Source organism: Sparus aurata, chromosome 23, assembly GCF_900880675.1.
Source record: "Sparus aurata chromosome 23, fSpaAur1.1, whole genome shotgun sequence".
In the NCBI taxonomy this organism is placed as follows: Eukaryota; Metazoa; Chordata; class Actinopteri; order Spariformes; family Sparidae; genus Sparus; species Sparus aurata.
In genome coordinates, this window is record NC_044209.1 from 28,786,711 (window position 1) to 28,808,139 (window position 21,429).

A 21,429-nucleotide genomic window follows, 5' to 3' on the forward strand; every position below is an offset into this window, starting at 1 on the left:
AAACGCTGCAGGATGAATTTCAAACATTCACACGATAACTGGATCCAAGGTTACTTACTACTCTTTTCTTATTGTGAACATTATCACACAGACTCACTGGATAATCGACATAAATAAAAGCTACTCATAAATGATGGTGGAAAGTAACTAAGTACATTTACCTAGGTATAGAATATTCATAAATATGCAGTAAATATTGTTGTCAACATCACTTATCAGCAGTAGTGGTTCTACACCAGTTTTAATAGGGGGGCCAGGTTGGGGCCACTTTTTTGTTAGGGGGCACATACAACCCAGAAAAAAAGATAAATCCCTCATTCAGACAAAACAGTGTTTACAATTTCAGCAATTTTGATTGGGTAGTAAACTGCTGAGACACTTTATTTATGACTTTCCCTTCAAAACAAAATCATTGCAAGAAATCTGTCATTGTATTATTGATGCAGACTACCTGTCAGGGGGGCCACAGAGGGGTCCAGACTCAGAGTTACAGGGGCACTGGCCCCTGTTGCCCCCCCCTAGAACCGCCCCTGCTTATCAGGTATAGAATTTACTGAAATTTCATAATAAGAATTTGCAAAAAAACAATTCAAAACAAAACATATGATCAGACAATAAACACGACACTGTCACTGAATAAGATATCCAATACTATACTGTACAAAACATTTAAAATGATCACCGCAGCAAACAAAAGCAAGATATAAGTTCTGTTTACATGTTAATAATGAATAAAGAATATAATTCTAGAAGAGTAGGCTACTTTTACTGTTGCTGTTTTTTTTTACTGGACTCCATAAAACTAACTTTTAACTAATCTGAGGAACTTTACTTTATTATTTCCAATCTAATCTAACGTTATGCATATTTCTCTGACTGGTTTTCCTGTAAAAGTTGCATCTTGAAGTGTTGTAAGAAGTGAATTTCCCCGTTGTGGGATAAATTAGGAAAATCATTTATTATAGGGTGTATTTAGTTATTTTTTACTGTTACACTAGCGTGACCTGAGTAATGAATGTAGTTCCTGTCTTTAACACGTTAAATGACAACAAACAGAACAAAGGTGTTTTGACCGGAGGACAGGGGCCGCTGTCGCCCCGTGTGGCCGCAGGAGGAACTGCAGGACTGGACTGCTGCATCCATCTTCCTCCCCTCCTCCTCCTCCTCCTCGGTTCTGTCTATAAACAGCACGCTGTTTCACAGATTTTGTTTACAGTTAAAGGCTGTTTCTTCTTGTACGTCTAAATGGCGTCTAATGGTAAGAAAAACAACGAACTTCTCTTTAATGCAATCGATATTTTTAACAGCAGCCTAGTCGGCTAATATTAGAAAATACTCCACCAAGATGTAACGTTAGGTAACACCGGTGACTAGCCGGTGACGAGATGCTAACCGCTGGTTAACGGTTACCGTTGAGGTCGGTTAGTGTTAGTTATTCGTTAGCTGTCTATCGTATCTGTTTAAATATCTGGCGTTTTGCCTACTTCTTACTAACTCCTCGGTTATAATACAGGAACAACACATAGCTAACGGTACCCCTCACCGAGCGGAGGTGGGTGAACCTACCGGCTAGCTAACACTGACGGACCGTTACCGTTCAGCTACCGGCACGGTTAGCATGTAGCTGTCAGCTAGCTTAGGTCGCTTGTGCCACTGACCCATTTTGAGGAGGCGGGTCCGCCTCTCGGTCCGCTGACAGCCGCTACAGGTGATGGAGATCCGACCATCGATAGGGTGATGCGTTTTAAAATGGCAGCTCAAATATCAGACGTTATTACATGTCTGGTTAAATGTTCGTTAGAAGTTGATGGTTTTATTTAATAATACGTGACATTAAAAAGTGCCTCATGTAATATCTGCTTGGTTAGACTACAGCACAGAAAACAGAGTCCCACTGACTGAATGTTGTTGTTACAATCACTACAATGTACTTTTATTGTTGAGGGTGATTCCAGTGACATTTAAAAATAGAAATATATTAAATCTCCATTTTGTTTGTTCCGCAGATTATTCCCAAGCATCCTCTCAGGGGTAAGTGACACAAAATCATAAACTGCAGTTTCTTAGCTTGGTGACCGGAGATTTCCTAGACTTACTTGTTCCTGAATAAAGATTAGACAGTTCAAACATTCACACACTGATGGTGGCGGCTGCCATGCAAGGTGCAGACCAGCACATCAGGAGGAGTGTGCGGTTCAGATCGAACCAGCGTCCTGCTGATAACAAGACGCTGGCTCTCCCCCTGACCTTTTCATTCACTACCATACAAAATATTTTAGAAATAAGGTCCCATGGCGTCTACTGGGAGGGGCGGGACTTAAGCACCTAGGCAGAGACATGCAGTATAGACTAGAGATGAAGATATTTCAGGAGGACAAGACGACTCTTATTTTTAATGCATGTTCTGAGAGGAGAGATAACTTCTAAGAGTTTTAATACAACAAATCTTATTGGAGCTACAGAATATTAAAATCATCCATCTTTGCTAACTGCATTGGAGCAAAAATGGGACAAAAAACAAAATAAAAATGTGAAATTATCACTTATCTTTTCGGTAGCGGTATCCCCCAGATTTAAGGCAGGAGGAATATGCTCATGTTGGATTTATAATACGTTTATATCCTTGAAAGTCATGGGAAAGTGCTCATTCTCAATGCATAGTATGTTCATGTTTGTTTTTTCTTGCAGCTATGGGTCCTATGGTGGTGGAGGTGGTGGAGGAGGTGGTGCTAACCAGGGCTACGGTCAGTCTTCTGGACAGAGTTACAGCCAGCAGGGCTACGGAGGCTACAACCAGGGCTCTGACAGCAGCCCCGGCTCCTACAGCCAGGGAGGATACGGCAGCTATGGTCAGCCCCCGTCAGGTAGACGAAGACTCAATAACTGTTCAAAACCTCACAGTCAGTCCGTCAGTCACACGTTGTTGTGTAGTAAACTTTGACTACATGTGCTATCTCTCAGGAGGATACAGTTCTCCATCTTCTAACCAGGGTGGTGGTGGTGGCGGCGGCGGTGGTTATAGTCATTCTGGTCAGTCCTACGGCTCTGGAGGCTACAACAACAACAGCCAGCCCTCCAACATGAGCTACAACCAGCAGTCATCCTTCTCTGGGTACAGCCAGCAGCAGCCTCCACCATCATCCTCTTCAGGGTGAGACACCATCAGCACTTCTCTGTTTCTTATTAACAAACTCAACCCCATGATGTGTATTACTTTACTTTCCTTCATCAGCTATGATGGCGGCTCACCGACTTCTGGCTACAACCAGCCACTGAGTGGTGGACAGAGTGGAGGTGGTTACAGCGGCAGTGGTGGTCAGTCTGGTGGCTATGGAGGCAGCGGGAGCCACCAACAACCATCCCAACATGGAGGAGGTCACTACAACCAGCCTCCAAGCTACAACTCCCCCCCTCCACAGAGCTACAGTCAGCAGAGCCAGTACAGTCAAGGTGGAGGTTAGGCATGCGTTTATATTTTTAATGTGTAGGCTTGTGTGTTTGTTTTTGTTTTCTGTTTTTGTGAAGTTGATAACTGACAGAGGACAAAGGTGTGTTCAAGCGTCACAGGAAGTGCTCCTTTGTTAGAAAAGCTCTCAAAAGGGTCCCATTGTCTCAACTCTCTCTCAGGATATGGAGATGAAAGCCCACCATTGAGCGCAGGAGGTGGAGGGTATGGTGGTCCCGATGGAGGATACGGTCAGGACAGCCGCGGTGGCAGGGGCCGTGGGGGATTCGGAGGTCGCGGTGGTGGCGGATATGATCGCGGGTTTGACCGAGGTGGCCGAGGTGGACCAAGAGGGCGAGGAGGCATGGGGTAAGTGTGATCAAGCACTGATGTACAGTGATGCATGTAAATGTTTTCCTCACCTCCGGTTAAAAAAAAATAACAGCAAGCTGCAATCGTAGCTACATGCTAAAGCAAATGAGCGGTGTGTGCTGATGGGACAACATTTCCCTCCCGCTTGCTTTTGAGAAAAATGAATCCTGGGGATTCTCAAATTGCCACAAAGCAATTAAACGTGTTGTGTCTGCAGTGACGACTGCACAAACGTACTGGACTGTAACACAGAGAAAAGCTATGTGTCAGTATTATACGGGGAATGTCTCATCAATGAGCTACTTCTTTGTACGTTATAATTAAACTGAGTGATTTTTAATCAGTTAATTACTTAATCACATGCAAACTGAAACATGAGAGAATTCTTAATGATAAATACGTAATTTGTCTGAATTCTCTGAACTAATGTGGTGATCAGGGCCTGACACTTTCATATCCCAACGAGCAAATGTGCTCCCGAGTTGAAACATTAGCAGTGGATTTAGAATATAAGGGGGTTAAAGACAATGTGTCAAATTATCTTTTCTTTTTCTGAAAAAAGGAGAACAAGGAGAGGTTTAAAAGCAAAATAATTCAGTTTATTAAAAAAGATTCAGCTTCAAAGTGTATTAAATAATTCTATAGTTATTCTATATACAGTACTCTGGTTCCTACATGTTATCAATAGTAAAATTAAGCACTTTTAGAGCATTTTCAAGGTGCATTTCAAAGCTTTTCCAACACCTTACAGCTCTGGCAGATTAGGTATTACATACAGACAAAATGATTATTTGTCTTCCATCACATTCAGTCAGATGTTTGTGCTGCAAACAACCACGATTATGTTTTGACATGGCAGAAGGTTGACAAATTACAGGAAAACAAAAAGTGACATGTTTGTAAATGTGTCACGTGTCTGTTAGTGCACTCGGCATCCTGAACGCCCCGAGTGAACCCATAAAACAATTACTCAAGCAAGAGCTTTGCTATGAAATGAATGAAGTTGCTATTTTAAGCTGTTTCAGCTTCAGCTTTATCCTCAATGTTCACTGAGGTCTTTGTGCCCTGAAGCTGCTCCTCCACCACCGCCTGGTCACTTCAGCTCCCCTGTTATACATTTCATCTGTGAGAACCTTTAGTGTGTGAAGCAGAACCTCCACTCACTCATTTGTGCAGTATTTTATATTTGGTTTGCTTAGAATCGTTTGTTTAAACCACATAAAGGAGATAAACCATAAACGCAATATCAAATCAAATCAAATCCATTTTTATTTATATAGCCCAGAATCACAATCACATTCCCTCAATGGGCTTTACAATCTGTACAGTGAACAACATCCTCTGTCCTTAGACCCTCGATTCGAGTGAGGAAAAACTTCACAAAAGCCCTTTTAACAGGGTGAAAAAAAAACAATGGAAGAAACCTGAAGAGCCACAGAGGAGGGATCCCTCTTCCAGGACGGACAGACATGCAATAGATGTCGCATGTACAGAAAAGAGCAACAAGTCACAGTTTACAAGTTACATATTCAAATCAACATGACATGATACCACTTGCATGTGAAACATGTTGTCAGGCCGACTGGATGTCCACACACTGAACCTATTCTTATCTCTGATAGTTGATCTGAAAGCTGAGATGCCAAGAGCTCAAAAAAAGAAACCTGGGCTCTGGGTTCAGACACAACATGAGGGCAGTGTTTTAAATGACGAGCTGAGTCCGTAAACTGGGAACATTCGTGGTTGACATGTAAGATACACCCGGGGTTTGGAGTCTGCTGTGGAAGGTCCCTGTGGCTGAATGCTGGTCAGATATCATATCCTCAGAGACTTCATTATGATAATTATCACCAAAAGCAAGAGGGCAGTTGTGTGACTAATAAAAAGCATTTAAAATTGATCCTCGAAGAAAGTGCTACAACATCACCCAGGAGAAGTCGCTGCTTTGGGTGCAGCAGTTCAGTTATGGCCTTCTCCCTTAATTAGCTTTAATCTTTGCTTCTGTTGGAAATCTTACAAAGTACACTGTTGTTATGATACATGACCCCTCGCTCACTGTCAGTCATGAGGAAAGTTCTTTTCCAATGATTCTTTACAATAACAGAAAGACAAAATGTGGGAAGGAATGATGGAAAAGTGAACATTTCAAAATGTAACTTACAGGCTCAGACAGTAAACTTGTGTTAAAGCTTGTGATAGCAATAATCTGCACTACTGAAGTGCCTCATTGTAAATGTTCTACAAAAAGAGACAACAACAACAACTACCAAAAATCCCTGTTTACACTGAAGTGGAACATTAACTATATGATGGTGGTATTTCATGGGGATCTGGTTGTATCATTAATTGTTAATCCCTTGTGGGGAAAATTGCGTTGTATACGGTGCATGGTGGTGTTGCTGCAGGCTCCTCTACAGTCAGTCTGTTTTACAATACTTAATATAAAATATTTGTCCTGTTAGAGGTTGTGATCCTATATTATAAACACACAAAAAAACAAAAATGTGCTTGGTACTCTCTCGCGCTTGAACAAAGAGATTGTAAAAGGACAAAATACAGGTCCCACACTTTTACTCCATATTTTTTACAGAAATTGCGTTATGACCTGCATGAGATCCAGGTTATAAACAGAAGCGACACAATGTGCTTTCAAAAACTACTTTGTGATTAGAGAAGAATTTGATCATTTTAATTTAGTAAACTTAAGCAGACTGAGCCAACTTAAGAAAGAAACATTAATAAATACAGAGAAATTGATCGATAAACCCAAGAAATCCCAGAACAAAAATATTACAGAACATACCAACACTGAATGAGTAAAGCTTTGAAGCAGACACTGGTAAGTTGATGTTTTTGTATTTCTTGTAGTGGGTTCTTGTAGTTTGTAAGGTCATAATGTTGGTGATGAGGTCACAGACAAACTAGTTTGTCATTTCATTGTATGTTCTCTCATCCATTACAGACTATATTTAAATCACCTTCCCCACCATTACGATAATTAGAACTCCGTCACAGTAGTGTCCTTTAGTAGGCAGACGACACAAAGCATTTATTTATCAGCCATCGCGTTGCTCAACATGAAATGAACAGTCAAAATCATCTTTGATCTGGTGTAAGATTTAATAATGGAGGAACATGTGTGATTAAACAAGTGACTGGAGCTTGTGTCCTTCCACACTTCCATAGTTATCATGACATGTCTGTACTGTTTATAAAAGGCACAGTATGAGAAAAGTGTAAATTAAAGGGCCATCCACACCAACAACTGTAACTAAAACGATAACTATTGTAGGGCCCTATGATTTCGCTGACGGAATCGCGGAATTGGCCGATTAAAACGGAATCTATTGTTAAACGCGGAATATCGCGGAATTTGACATAATTTCACTGAAATGCTGTTTTCGTGTGGAAGAGGAACGTATGTCTGAGGAAAACTGCGTGGAGGGAAGCAAATCTGGGTGACACAACAAGTCCCCACCCCCCCTTCAAAACAATGTACGCATGGCGAAGCGGCTGCTCACGGCTCCGTCTTCATCGGCGAAAAAACTGAGAGACTCGACATTAACCCCTCAGTACAGAGCCGAGCAGCTCCCGAACGACTTGTATGTGTCAGGTGAACTGTTGTTTTGCAAAGAAGCAGACCTGAGAAATCATAATTAAAGTTGTAATGTGAGAGAGTTAGCCACCTGTCCGATTCATATTAACGGCATATCACCAGAGTGACTGCTAACTGCTGCTAACAGTAGCTGCTGTTAGCGAGCTAGCCCCGTTAGCCACAGCCCTGTTAGCTGACTCTGCCTGGGCTGGGAGCTCAGAGGACAGGGGGAGGGTTGGTGTTTTCACTGTATAATTCACAGTATAATTTCTCATTTTGTTGGTCATCTTTGCTAATTTTTTGAATATTTACAACTTAAATTCAGAACAATTTTGGTATGCAAACATTTACTGGATCTGCCTGAGAGCTGACCATGTTTTTATCCAATGAAACCCAAATGAAACCCACAAAGCACTTTAGTGTACTCTGCAGTACAGTACTGAGGAAATGTGTTTGTCACCTCAATAAATTTAAGGTAATTTCTATTTAATTTGTGTACATCTTGTCATTTACATTAAAGAAACACTGTTTTAGTAGTAAAATAAGAGTGAGAGGTAAAAAAAAAAAACTGGACTCCCCAAATTTAAATGGAAAAAACGGAATTCCCAAAAATTAAAACGGAAAAAACGGAATTTGGGAAAAAATCAAATGGATTTTATAGGGCCCTACTATTGCTGTCAGGTGTGAACATTTTCATTTTCATTTATTTTACTGTTCGTCTTACTTATATTCTATAAAAACGATAAGAATCAATCAAAATCTTCCTCATCTTTGAACAATTTATTAAACCATAGCCTCATGTTTTTGTTTTTAGTTCTTTTCTGTTTCTTTGTGGCAGTCACAGCAGTAACAGGTCCTCAATACATGTTTTTCTCAGTCGTCGACACAGCACCTGCTCGGCGCCACTGTTTTACAAATCGTTATTGTTGGTCAGTGTGGATGTTCACATGGTTAGAGTAGTAGTTATCATTATGGTGATCGTCCTTGTTGTGGAAGGCCCTTAACTCTAAATTCAGTTGAAACTTTGTGTTTAATAAAAATCCAGCGTCCACACACTGTAAAGTCTGAAGCCAAAATTGTGTTTTTCCTCCTCACAAGAGTCGTTTTGTGGCAAGTAGACTGTGGTCTTGGTTCTGCCCACACGCTAACACGCCACGATACATTACCATCGCCTGCTTTTCTCACCTGTTACCACCACCTTCCCAACCAGCCCTGACAGCATCACTGTGTCGTACTCTGCTTTAATCAATCTTTGAATCTTCTCCTAGGCTTTTACCTTCTCTCCGGGCTGGCTTTCTGCTCTTAAGCCACCATTTGGGAAATTGCAAAATTGGGGAAGATTACAGACAGTTAATAGCGCTCTTTTAGTTGGAGAAAATAATTATTTAAAATAATTTGAGATATCATGAATAAAGGTCTTACCTAAGACCTGTTTTTGGATTTGCTGCAATTTGTGTATAGAATAAAGGTTTTCTGAGACCTAAAAAAAAAACATCCATGAAGGGATCAAAGGCATCGATGCTTGGGTTGGTTAATCGACACCAAATCAAGTTATCTGATGAAATGAAATGGGTGTATAAATGTCACTTAGAGACTTGAAGGGTAACAATGGCAAATTTCAGCTGCTTGTGACAAAAAATGACAAGGTCTTTAAACTGGCCTCTTGTCCTCGAGGTACATCCAAGAGACTCTGAACAAGAATAAGTAGGGGTTCAGTTGGACAAGTGCCAAATGATGAAGAGGGGTGGGTTTAACTAAGAGACTGTGAGAGTGAAGGTTACCCACAAGAAATGAGAGAAATCGCTGTCAGCACCAGCCTTCAATGTGTGTCGCTTCTCTCTTCCTCCTCATCAGAATGGGCGATCGTGGAGGATTCAATAAGTTTGGTGGTAAGTGACAAAAAAAACACAATCATAAAAGAGGTTTGAGTTCGAAGGGTCAAGTTAAAAGGAGGGGAGATCAGTGAACATAAAGCATGACGTGAGTGAAAAGAGCTGTTAAATTAAGAGAGGGCTGAAGTGAAAGCACAATTCTGTTTAAGCTGCAGCACTGATTGTGAGGTAGAGTGTGGTACGTAATGTTTACATAGTGAAGCCTCACAGGTAAGACCCCTCAGGGTCGGGCCGAGGGAGGTGGCCTTAAAATCATATCACAAGAGTGTTGACTGCATAAAATAATGGACAGATGTCAGCTGCCCCTGCCGTTTGGCAATGCATCACTCCGCCTCACTCCAAACTATGAACTCTCGTCGACTCCGGGTGTTTAATCTTCCAGAAGCTCTGTCTCCGGCCGAGAGGTCAAGTGAAGTGACGGGAATGATCTGAGGTGCAGCCGAGCACACAGCTGGTCGCTGTCACTGTAATTATGTGCAGTCTTAAGCACTCATATGATTTAAACCAGTGAATTATATAAAAATTCACCCTTCACAGTTGTCATGAAGGGATGAATTAGATATAGAGACCAAAACAGTTTTAATTTTGTAGTGTGTGTTTCTGTTTCTTAACATAGGCTCTAATAGGAATCGACTCACCCTTCAAGGAACTGCAGCTTTTGGTGCTTCTGCATTGTGCTATTATTAACACAATTAGATTTTTTAACATTAATCGTCAGTAATGTGGATATAATGATTAAGTGGGTCAGAATTAGAACAAGTTGAACAGTCTGGTAAACTCAGACAATTACATCGCCTTACTGTAATGTGGCCTTTAAAACCAGCAGATGAAGACACCTGTGACAAGAGACAAACTGTAGAAGACATCACAATTATGATAAAGTATATGTATAATGCCCAGCTCTACCTCAGTGTGATTAGATTTTATCTGAATGGATAATAATCTTGAGTACTGCAGATGTACATTCCTCAGTGTCTTAAAATGACAAAATGTTAAACGGTACATCGTGGCTTTACATGTAGTTCGTCTGCTACGCTGTCTTGCATCTTGCGTGTTTGAATTTGACCGATGGGCGTTCAGAGCATTTGTCTTCTATGAGTGATAAAACTTGCTGTGTTTGATGGTTTTGCGTGACAAGTCAACAAAAATATGGTATGCTGCAGGCTGAGTGTCACACATGAGTGGATGAAACAACATTTATGTTGAGCTGAGTAGTAAAACTGGTTTGAGTTCTGTCAAATCTAATCAGACTTGATGTTGTAAGTGAGAGGAAGAGGTTTTGGTTTTAAACAGTGTGATGAAACAACAACAGACAGGCTTTTGAGAAGTTAATCAGCATGTGCTTAAACTTAATACAGTGTTCACAAGAAGTGAACCACAATCAAAGCCTGTTAAGGCTGTTAGGCCGGGTTCACACCACAGGAGTATCAGGCTGATTTAACCCTAAATGCTCTTCACGACTAAAACGCTACGCAAAACACTGAAATAAGGATGTGTGTTCCTTTTAAGGAGAAAAAGTCTTCAGATCAACAAGTTTGGAATAGAACAACTCTTCTACGTTTAGTTTGTAGTTGCAGTGTTATCCATCAATTAACATTATTGTGAGAAACTGCTGTATCTAATACAAAATATATAGACAGTTGAAGGATAGCAGTGTAAAATAACTAACTGATGACAACCAGTAAAGACAATAAAATCAGAAGTGCCTCTAGATTTTTGTTCTAATTTAAAAATGGCCATGACACCACATAGCCGAGCCTTAAATGAGAACTATGAAGGAGGCGAAGGCAATTAAGTTGGATTGCACATTTGTTGTGAACATACCAACTGATAATCTTCCAAAGATGGCTGTGTGTGGAGATGGTGGAATACAGATCTGTGTTTTTTCTGAGACTACTTTGAAGACTGACTCCCTGAACCTCCATATGAGTTACGTCACATGACAACAAGCTTCTCCTTCTGTATCTTTAATGTCAGGTACGGTTGTTGTACATGACTTGTATTTATCAGGTGAAATTGACACTTAAAATCTAAAGATGTTCATATCAGTCATGGTAACATGGCAATAACATGGAAATCACTTTTGAAAGACAGTGATTCTGGTATAAATGCTTTCTGGTCAGTTTACTGAGTAACATTCTTCGATGTAAAGAAGAATCATCAGTTAAATAACCTCTGTGTTGCTGTGAAAAAAGGTTCACTGCTCTCAGTCACTTCTCGTCTGATTGACCGTCTCCTCGGTTGTGGGAGTGATTCAAATGTTGTGACGATGGAAGAGGTTTGGCTTCGGCTTCTGATGACAGCTTAGTTCCAGAAACTCTGGTAAAGCTGCCAATGACATGGAATTCAGTCTGTCCACTAAAAGCTGATGTCGAGGTTTGTGTTACATGGGAAGTTGGTTTTAAGTCTGCGTCACGGTTGAACTGCGTAACAAAACGCTTTGAAATCTGTCACTTTTACAAAATGACAAACATGGTGGTCACATGTCCAAGATGTGTGTTTGGACAATTTCCAAGAATCTTTTGTTAAGCTGTGTGAAACCGAACTAAACCAATTATTGATTAATGGACAGGTTGAAATTCTACATACTCTAAAAAGAGATGGTGTTGTGAAGTGTTTGGACGTGGTTCAGAGGGTTGGTAATGTTTGTGTGAAGGAAATTATTTATAGCATATAAACTGAAGAAATCAAATTCAGTCTGATCTGCATGAAGAGTCATCGAGTTACACATGGCTGTGTTCAAAAAACAAACAATCAAACCAATGAAGTGTGATGATGTGAGAATTATGGTGGTTTTCCTGATGCAAAAAATATTTCAAGGTTGGATCTCATGGTGGGCGAGCTTGTTTCTTACACCTGTTCCTGGGATTTACAGATAATGTCAGGGACTTATTGTCCTGCGAATGAAAGAAGTGATGAAATAATGACACGTTTAAAAGACAGGATGGTAAAATGTGCGTTATATATTTCTGACAGTTACATTAGATCCGTACACAGAGTGACTAGAAACGTTACCTGTCCAGTTTTGGTTTGGAAGAAGAAGACTTTTTAGTATGTTTTTTATGTTTATGTGTTTTATCATTTGTTCTTTTCCACAACTAATTTCTGTTTCCTTGCCCTCTCAAGGACCAAGAGAGCCGGGACATGGAGGGCCGGGCTTCAGTAAGTTTTGTACTTTTTTATTCTCTCTCTGCCGGCAACAGCACCCAGTACTTTTAGCCATTCATGTGACGTTTGACAGAACACTGGCTATGCGAGTTCTCATCAAGGTGATTGATAACTGGGTGGGTACCATTCACATTTGAACTGGTACAGGAACAGGAACTTGACTTTCAGTACCCAACAGTAGCTCTTTGTGGTGGCTTAGTGATGGCGGACGCTTGTAAAAATGCGAGGCTATTGTCCACCAAGACAAAAAAAGACCAGTTGTCTTTAGCAACAAATTCTGGAACTCGCTTAGACATTACCTGACATGATATCTTCAATATGGCAAGTTTTTCCTTACTTGAATTGATAGAGGTTGTCGTTCACTGTATCTGAGGTTGTTGATGAAATCCTTAGAGTCTCTTACAACCTGGTTGTCCAAAACGAGCAAAAATGCTAAGCTAATGTCAACCCAGACAGTAAAAAGAGCTCAGTTATTTAACAACAATTCATCTTACTGGCAAATTAATTTCCTGAAGATGTTGGTGAAGTTGTTGGTGCCTTGTTTAAAGGTTTGTTGTCCGTGGATGGAACAACCCTATTTGGCCCAAAAAGATAATTTAATGCTGCTTTTATGCCAAGTTAAGGACTAAAATCAACTTTCTTTTAGTGTGAGTCGGTTACTGTAGGTCGCACAGTGAACCACTCAGTCGTAGTTAAACGTTTAAACGGTTACCTGCCCGGTGTTATCTTCTTGTTGCTCTGCTAACATCGTCCTGTTATCCTCCAACAGTGCAAGACCAGGATAACTCTGATAATAACACCATCTTTGTGCAAGGCCTGGGAGACGACTTCACTGTTGAATCAGTGGCAGACTTCTTTAAGCAGATCGGGATCATTAAGGTATTTATCTTTATACATTGTATTTAAAGTCTGATTTGCATTTCAAAATCAGAAACGTACTACTATTTTATATTGATTTTGAATTAATTACTAATTAAGGTTTTTCAAATTTAGATGACGTTCGAGGTGATTCTACGATCAGTTCGCTCCACTTCCTCCTGACACAAATATCTGCCCACATTTGACATGTTTCTGCACCTGGATCATTTATTTTAAGTGCTATCATGTGACGTTAATCACTCACTGCATCATTCGTGTCTCCTTCTGTCCGTCCTCGTAGGTCAACAAGAAGACGGGCCTGCCCATGATCAACCTGTACACAGACAGAGAGACGGGGAAGCTGAAGGGGGAGGCCACAGTTTCCTTCGATGACCCCCCCTCAGCTAAAGCCGCCATCGACTGGTTTGATGGTGAGCTGTTTGTCTTCATCACTTTGGTGCGCTCACAACTCTAAATGTGTGATTTCAGACAGTACAACATGGTATTTGCAGTGTGTTTAGCAAAATCTGGGTTAAAATATGAGATTGTGGATCATTCTCAGCATATGGGGGCGTTTAAAACGTTTTTCTTTCATACACATGCTGTATACGATTCAAACCTTCAGTGATCACAGCTGCTTCGCTCCTTAAAGGACATAACAAACATTTTAGTCACATTTCCATTTTTCTTGTATTGCATTAAATTGTGTACTTATTTCTCATCTTCATGCATTTTGTGATTTAAAGCAGATTTATTTCTTGCCTGATTCCTTTCTGTCCTCAACAGGTAAGGACTTCAATGGAAATCCCATCAAGGTGTCTTTTGCCACCCGCAGAGCTGACTTCGGAGGCCGAGGTGGCATGAGAGGAGGACGGGGACGAGGAGGTGAGCCTGTTATTGTTCTTGTTTGTTTTTAGCATTTTGTAATAGCAATGTAAGATGTTTTACAATCTCCTGTCTCATTTGAAACAAAGAGCAGTGTAGTCTGTCTCCTTAAACCTGGAAATCAGTAAGCATTTAACACATCTGGCTCCCTCATCTCAAAGTCTGACAGTCTGTTGAATTGATTGTCCTTGAAATGTGTGAAATAAACAAAATAAAAACAAAATGTAATTGTGAAGCTCTTCATGTGTTAAAAACAGTTAGCGGTTGCTAACGAGTGTCTGAATGAGACTACAGAGGTTGTCGGGGACATTAAACGTCCTCACAGCGAACACGGAGACTCATCTACTCACTAGTCCGTCTTTACAGGCCACTTTAGTTACAAACTGTTCTAACTTTTAGCTTCATAATTTATGCTTGGAAATCTCAAAAGTGTTTTTTATCTGTGAAGTCACAAGTCTGTGTGTCTTATAATCACATGCAAAGGTTACTGTACAGATGAAGAAGCAGTTACAGCAGCTGTAAACATTTGATCATTAATAATGTGAATCATCGGTTACACTGACAGAACAGCGGACTGCTTTGGTTCTTTGCTCTAGGGCCGATGGGTCGGGGTGGATTTGGAGGGGGTCGAGGTGGAGGCTTCCCAGGAGGCAATGGAGGCGGTGGTGGAGGAGGAGGAGGAGGTGGAGGAGGAGGAGGTGGAGGAGGAGGAGGAGGAGGAGGCGGCCAACAGAGAGCCGGAGACTGGAAGTGTTCAAACCCGTAAGTCAGAACTTCTCGCTTGCAGAGGGATCTGGATAGATTTATTTATTTCAAAAGTAAATTCTTTTTCATTCAAGGATCTCAATGAAATCTCACTTTTTAAAACTAGTTTATATTTGCACACGCTGTGTTCCTAATACAACTATTCAAATACTGCAAACAGATCTTGTATTGTTTTGGTAACAGCACACATATAATTCTACATGTGACGACATGAAAGAAAATCTTCAAAATTTTCATAAAACTCTCAAAAATGCACTTTTAACACACTAGAATCACTAAAACCTGACATTGTGTCAGGAAACAAATGTTGTTATTGTTGTTATTTATTTTGTGTTATTTCTCTTCAGCAACTGTGGCAACCTGAACTTCTCGTGGCGTAACGAGTGTAACCAGTGCAAGGCCCCGAAACCTGAGGATGCTGGCGGGATGCCCCCGATGGACAGAGGTGAGACGTGTGACATTAGAATGGAGTAAAAGTGGCCATTTCTGTCAGAGATTTATAAATCATGACCATGTTTTTTGTTGCTGTCAGGAGGTTTTGGAGGCGAGCGCAGAGGGGGGTTTGAGCGGGGCGGCTTCAGGGGCCGAGGTGGCGACCGCGGGGGCTTCAGAGGCGGGAGAGGAGGCGACCGGGGAGGATACGGCCCGGGGAAGATGGACGCAAGGTGAGATACACTCACACACGTGATGGAGGACAAACTCCACAGTCCTTTGTGGTGTAAAAATAAGTCCAGCTGAAGTCTGTATGACGATGATCACAGCAGCATATAAAATGGCCCAAACTTGTGGATTTATGTGAGTAAATATTCTACAGATGTATTACATTGAGTGCAACTTTGACTTTTTACAAATGCACAAATAAGTTGGTGTTGACAAAGCTGACCGGAGAGCAGGACAGGCCAGAATGGAGGAAGCTGTCGTATCTCACCAGCTGTGTGACACCATCCAGTTTTATTAAAGCTCCTCTGTCAGAATATAATAATATTACAGGGTTTTCCCTGCCATTATACGGCTTAGGCGCGGCGCCCAAGCGTTTTTGCCTCCCACCTAAGCAGGGTTCTCCCCAGACGGTGGAACAGCGCCGTTACGCTGCTATACCGCTAGGTCAGCGGTGCTATACTCCGTGCGTGACGGCCCCCGTCCCCCGGCTGACGGAGTTGGTGACCGTCTGTCCGTGTCTCCCCCGCCCCCGGACTGACGTTGACGAATGTTCTAAGTAGGGTTAGAGTGAGGTGAGTTTTGTGACACTATACTGAATATTAATGTTATTGAATATTTCTCCCAATAGAAATTCCCCAAAATTATGGCAAAGCACATTTTTTCCAAACAAAAAATTGTAGAATAACCAGCAGGAGACCACTGATGTGTGGAGTGATTTTGGTGGCACTACACTCTGAATAATAGTGAAGTTATTGAATTTTTTTGTAGTTTCTCTTTTCAGTGTTGCACTTTGTAGACGGTCCCTGCGCCCTCGTCTCACAGACGGCTGACCATACAGACCAGAGTTAATGTCCAGATGCTCGTTTAGATTAACATACGGTTGTAGCTCGTTGTCTTCCTCACTACGGTAGGAAAGAGCCGTCTGTTGTGTTTTAACAAGGTTTCACTTATGAGTTATTGATCCGGGAAGTTCGAATCTGTGAATATATTTCCAACTTTACCGGACTAAATCCTACCACATACGTCAGTTACGTATCATCGTTACGCTGCGCTCGCTCGCTGTGCTGTAAGTTTCGTTCTTCTGTTTTGAGACGCTGCTGCTGTTTGAGAGGCTTTCACGTGAGATCATCGTGATGATGAGACTCCACCTGCGCGAACCGCGGACTCACTGAAGTTACTGTGAGTGACTACTGTGCACTCAGGTGGCTGTAATTAAAGGCAAGCTCGCTACACTGACCGGGCCAGGGGCACAGAGGACACTGTGGCCGTTCGATGATTTTTTTTCACGGGGCATCAAGGTCAAAGTGCGGGGCAACAATAGTTTGTTGAAGAGTGTCGGAGTGTCTGTTCCAGCCCCTCCCCTCTCTGTGCATGAAGGAGGAGGGGCGCGGGGAGCAGTGCAGAGAGCTCCGGGTCAGCGGTTTGCCTGGAGCAAGGATCACAGCGCAAATTTGAACTATATCGATATACGCGATAGGGTCTAATTCCATATCACATTTAAAAAATATATCGATATATGTTTTATATCGATATATCGCCCAGCCCTAGTTACAGTACAGATACAGCTCCGGTGACTAGTGTTGTACTTCAACTAAAACTGCAACTTGGCTGGATGATGATTATGTCATCGATGTGTTGTTTTTTCCAGGGGTGACCGCAGACAGGAGCGGCGGGGCCGTCCATACTAACTCACCCTTTAAGGAAGAACTCTCACCTCGTCCTTGTCCCACCTCAGTACAGATACCACGTCGGCCCACACTGGCCCGGCCCGGCCCGGCCCAGCCCAGCCCGGCCCGGCCCGGCCCGGCCCAAACCTTCACCTTTTATAGAACTGTAAACTTTGATCCTCTTTATTCAGTGTGCAGAAAAGTGTCTGGCTGTGTTTTGTTTTTTCTTCACATCTATCCACTTCCTTCTACTGTTCAGTGGGGCCTCATTTAGAAAAACTGTTCATGGATGTTCAGTGGATGTTCATAGAGTGCATACCTCCGCCACGCCTTCCTGGATCTGTTTATGTATCCTGATCCAATCCGAGAGTTAACAAAGTGAATTCCATCCACCCAGCCAGATTTTGTGGAAATCCCTTCAGTAGTTTTCACAGCAGGATTACATGTAAGAATGTTTCCATCCTTAATAAATCTGCAGCATCGTTTCACAAAGAAGTTCACTCTCTGGTTCTTAATATTCTCACTCAAATCTTCAGCATATTGTTGGAAAAGATGATAATTTATGATCAAGTAAATCCACTTTCCTAAATGAGGTCTCATGTCTCTGCAGATGTTCAGACAGAACTGTTGTTAGTGTATTTATTATTTATGAGTTGTTTTGTATTGTGCACATGCTGGTTTTCAAATGAAAGTGTTGATAAAACCAAATAAAGTGTCTGACTGGCTCGACTGGGAGAATCATTCCTCTCTGTTTCAGCTGTCCATTAATCTGAAGCAGCAATATTTTAAAGCTTGCCTCATGCATCAGTTGTCTTTGGGGATCTTGGTCTTCACGTCATTCCAATAACTGGATGAACAAGTAGTCAAAGTCCTCTTAATCTTCTGTCAACATCTCAACATCACCAGTTGCCTTCCTGTATATGAAAGCATTCAACCCTTCCCTCCGAGCTGTGACTAGCACTCCTTTTCATACTTGACATATTGTGTATACAATAATGTCACACCTGATTTCTAATACTGTTACTGACCTGCATGTCTAACAGCAATGCTGCTGGCAGTGTTGACAGGCAACAGCATTTCAGTTGTGTTCAACTCAGAACATGTTGATAACTTGTGTGAAGTCTTTTGGTTGAGCAGCAGCCCCACAGCTCTGCTCTGACAGGTGTGTCATACAGGTGCGCTGCAGCAGCTTTATTAAACTGAATTGTGGGATTAAGACTGAAGTGAATAGCAAACTTCATCATGTTTACAGTGTTAACATTTATGTGAAAACAAAATCTAAAAAGTAATCAAAGACTTGTGGTAAGTTTCCATCATTGTTTCTTCACACTGAGAACGAGAATAACACGTTTCTCAACATACGTTGCAGCTTTACGTTTCATTAGGTAGAATTTTTTTTTTCCTCATCACAGCGCTGTGTGAGGAGAACCTCATGGTTTGACTTGTAATACCTGTTTTGGTCTTCGGGAGCAGGGATGGAACAAACACCCGGGAACCAGCTGGAAATCCTCACAGCTGTGACTCAAACTGCGCTCGACCGCTGGGCAGCACTATTGTCTATAATGATTTTAATTCACTTCTGTTAGTGAGAAATAATAGCTGATTCCAATAAAATCCTGCAGACTTCAAACTTTTTCAAGACGTAACTTCTGCAAGTCAATGTGTGCTGACATGTTGAAATCAGCTAGATGAAGGAGGACATGAGACCTGTATCAGACACAGAGACTGAACAGGAGGGAGGAGACAGAAGTCCTGCCAACCTGCCACCTCAGGTCACTCAGTCAGCTGCCACAGTTACACAGCCACGGTCTGAGTTTCCTTCATCTCAGGTTTCTGGGGATTACTCAGATTGTTGAGCCAACCTTCATCTTAAGTGGGGCCTTTTGATTTACACAGAACAACTTACCTGGATCAGGTTTTTTCAGGACTGTGCTGGTCTGAATCACTGAGATGCATTTTATCACCACCAAGAATGTGACTGTGGTCCTGCTGTCAGCTCTGGTGCTGGGGTGAGTACATGTACAACCACTACTACTACTACTACTACCACTACTACTACTACTAGTAATACTACTGCTACTACTGCTACTAGTAATACTACTAGTAATACTACTGCTACTAGTAATACTACTGCTACTAGTAATACTACTACTACCACTACTACTAGTAATACTACTAGTAATACTACTACTACCACTACTACTACTACTAGTAATACTACTACTACCACTACTACTACTACTAGTAATACTACTGCTACTACTGCTACTAGTAATACTACTAGTAATACTACTTGTCCGTGATGTGAAACTAATTAACAATCATGTTAATTTAGTAGCAGGGCTGAATGAGTCTGTTCTTAATGAGAATCTGTAATTTGTCACATTGTTTAACTTAACTTATTATTAATAAACTAATTATCAGCTGCTTGTAATTTTAAAATCAATTCATCTGACAGTTATTGTCACAGATAATTGATAAATATTGACTTTTGTTTAAAAGCATCTGTGAGATGTTCGTCACGTCTTCCCTGAACACAAAGTGACTTCCTCAAATTTCTTCCCTTTTCAACAAACCCAAATTATTATTTATTTTTTTCTTTAAAAGAAAAGCAGCAAATCCTCATTCGAAGAAGCTGGAACCAAGAAATCTTTAACATTTGTGTCTGAAAAATGAGTGAAAACGATCATCAGAGTAGTTGATGATTAATCTCTCAACTTTTTGGTTCAAATGAAGGATTGATAATGTTCTTTCATGGGTTGAGAGAATTATCTGATATCTTTGTCTGAATGATCAACTGAAAAATCCACTGGGTTATTTAAACGCCTCGTCACAATGATGGAACTAGATTTTCTTGGCACCACAAAAGTGAATGTTAATACAAGTCGCTGAGACGTGTTAGCAACTGAAAGGTAAAGTGGACAGTTGAAGAATTAATAAAATGTTTTTTATAAATAAAAATAATTAAGATTTTTTAAATTGTTCCTGGTCATATTTCTAAAACTCTTGCTACAGCTCTGTCTGTGATACATTTGATCATTATTTGATAATGTTGAATGCTTCTGCTGAATTAAACAGTGAGCTGAGACGAACGGAGACATGGCAGCTAAAACGCTCGACTGAAAGTGTCCAAAACTGGACGAACAAGTAGCTGAAGTCTGTTCAAACATCTGTCAACATGTCCACGTCTCTGGTTTCATTGTATATGGGGGCATCTGGCTTTTGACTGATAAGGAGCCTCAGTTATCTTTACGTGAATATGTTAACAACTAGTTTAAAGAAGAGCCGCTGGTTGGACCTAACGAGTCCTCAGTTGACTCAGAACATTTTATTTGCACATTGTTTGTTTGTCCCTCTATGTAATTTTCATTTATTTCTCTTTCTTACTCTTTGCACTGAGCACTTATGTACTTTTCCTCTATATTTGGTTTTATGTAAAGCATCTTTGAGAGCTGTAAAAGCGCTGTATAAATAAAATCTACTATCATTACTATTATTTAACATGTTGATCAGCTGTGTAAAAGCTTCTGGTTGAGCAGCACCCATTAGACGGTACACGGAACAGTGGGTCACAGACAGCAGCACCAGGGTTGGTGCTGGAATTGTTTTACATAAAAAAACAAAAAAACATTCAGGGACTGATTCCTGATTTGAATGTGAAACAAAAGAGTTACTCACACGTTTTAATCAAAACAGATGGAAAAGGTGATACTGCTCAGGTGCATTTGCTGTGTTTCCGGGTTCTAGAATAAAGTCTGTATGTTTGTATAAAGTGTATTTGTCATATATATATTACGCCCCTTAGCAAAAAGTAGTATACTTGAAGTTCATTTTATTAGGTATGCTTGAGTATAAGTATAGCAAGTATACTATGGACCATGTACTTGTAGCGTACTAGAAAGTATACTAATTTAATACTTTTTCGGACTAAATTGGAACATTTTAAGTTTATAAAAGTATACTTTAAGTATACTTTATAAGGTCATTTTAAATTTACAGAAGTACACTTTCAAGTATACAACAAGTACACTCATCTATATACTAATAGTGTACTAAGTATATACTTCTAGTCCACATCTTAGTTTATTAACATGTAAGTTTATAACAGGAGTAAAACCTCAA

The 21,429-nt window shown here is 40.9% G+C and overlaps 2 protein-coding genes across 4 annotated transcripts in view; both read left to right on the forward strand.

Annotated features, from left to right (window-relative positions):
• Positions 1-1,091: 1,091 nt before the first annotated feature.
• On the forward strand, positions 1,092-18,042 carry fus (FUS RNA binding protein). 3 transcript variants are annotated; one of them, XM_030406869.1, is made up of 15 exons: positions 1,092-1,258; positions 2,007-2,031; positions 2,689-2,864; positions 2,962-3,151; positions 3,233-3,456; positions 3,628-3,814; positions 9,267-9,301; positions 12,431-12,466; positions 13,242-13,351; positions 13,632-13,761; positions 14,117-14,215; positions 14,812-14,977; positions 15,328-15,425; positions 15,516-15,645; positions 17,289-18,042. In XM_030406869.1, the coding sequence occupies exons 1-15, from the start codon at positions 1,246-1,248 to the stop codon at positions 17,326-17,328; spliced, it is 1,659 nt and encodes a 552-aa protein (XP_030262729.1). In that variant the 5' UTR covers positions 1,092-1,245; the 3' UTR covers positions 17,329-18,042. The 3 variants fall into 3 exon arrangements, with proteins under 3 accessions (XP_030262729.1, XP_030262728.1, XP_030262730.1); XM_030406868.1 differs by having other exon boundaries at positions 1,093-1,258; positions 15,513-15,645; XM_030406870.1 differs by having other exon boundaries at positions 1,093-1,258; positions 2,962-3,112; positions 15,513-15,645.
• An 804-nt stretch (positions 18,043-18,846) lies between these two features.
• The window catches only part of LOC115574892 (globoside alpha-1,3-N-acetylgalactosaminyltransferase 1-like), an 8,977-nt gene continuing 6,394 nt past the window's right edge, over positions 18,847-21,429 (forward strand). The window contains exon 1 of the mRNA XM_030406528.1: positions 18,847-19,316. Within this exon, the coding sequence (XP_030262388.1) occupies positions 19,258-19,316 (59 nt within the window). The 5' untranslated portion in view covers positions 18,847-19,257. The remainder of the gene's footprint in view (positions 19,317-21,429) is intronic.

Coding starts and splice junctions, on each gene's coding strand:
- fus (XM_030406868.1), top strand. Junction 13,762..14,116: donor CGCCATCGACTGGTTTGATG/GTGAGCTGTTTG, acceptor TGTCCTCAACAG/GTAAGGACTTCAATGGAAAT. Junction 14,978..15,327: donor GACTGGAAGTGTTCAAACCC/GTAAGTCAGAAC, acceptor ATTTCTCTTCAG/CAACTGTGGCAACCTGAACT.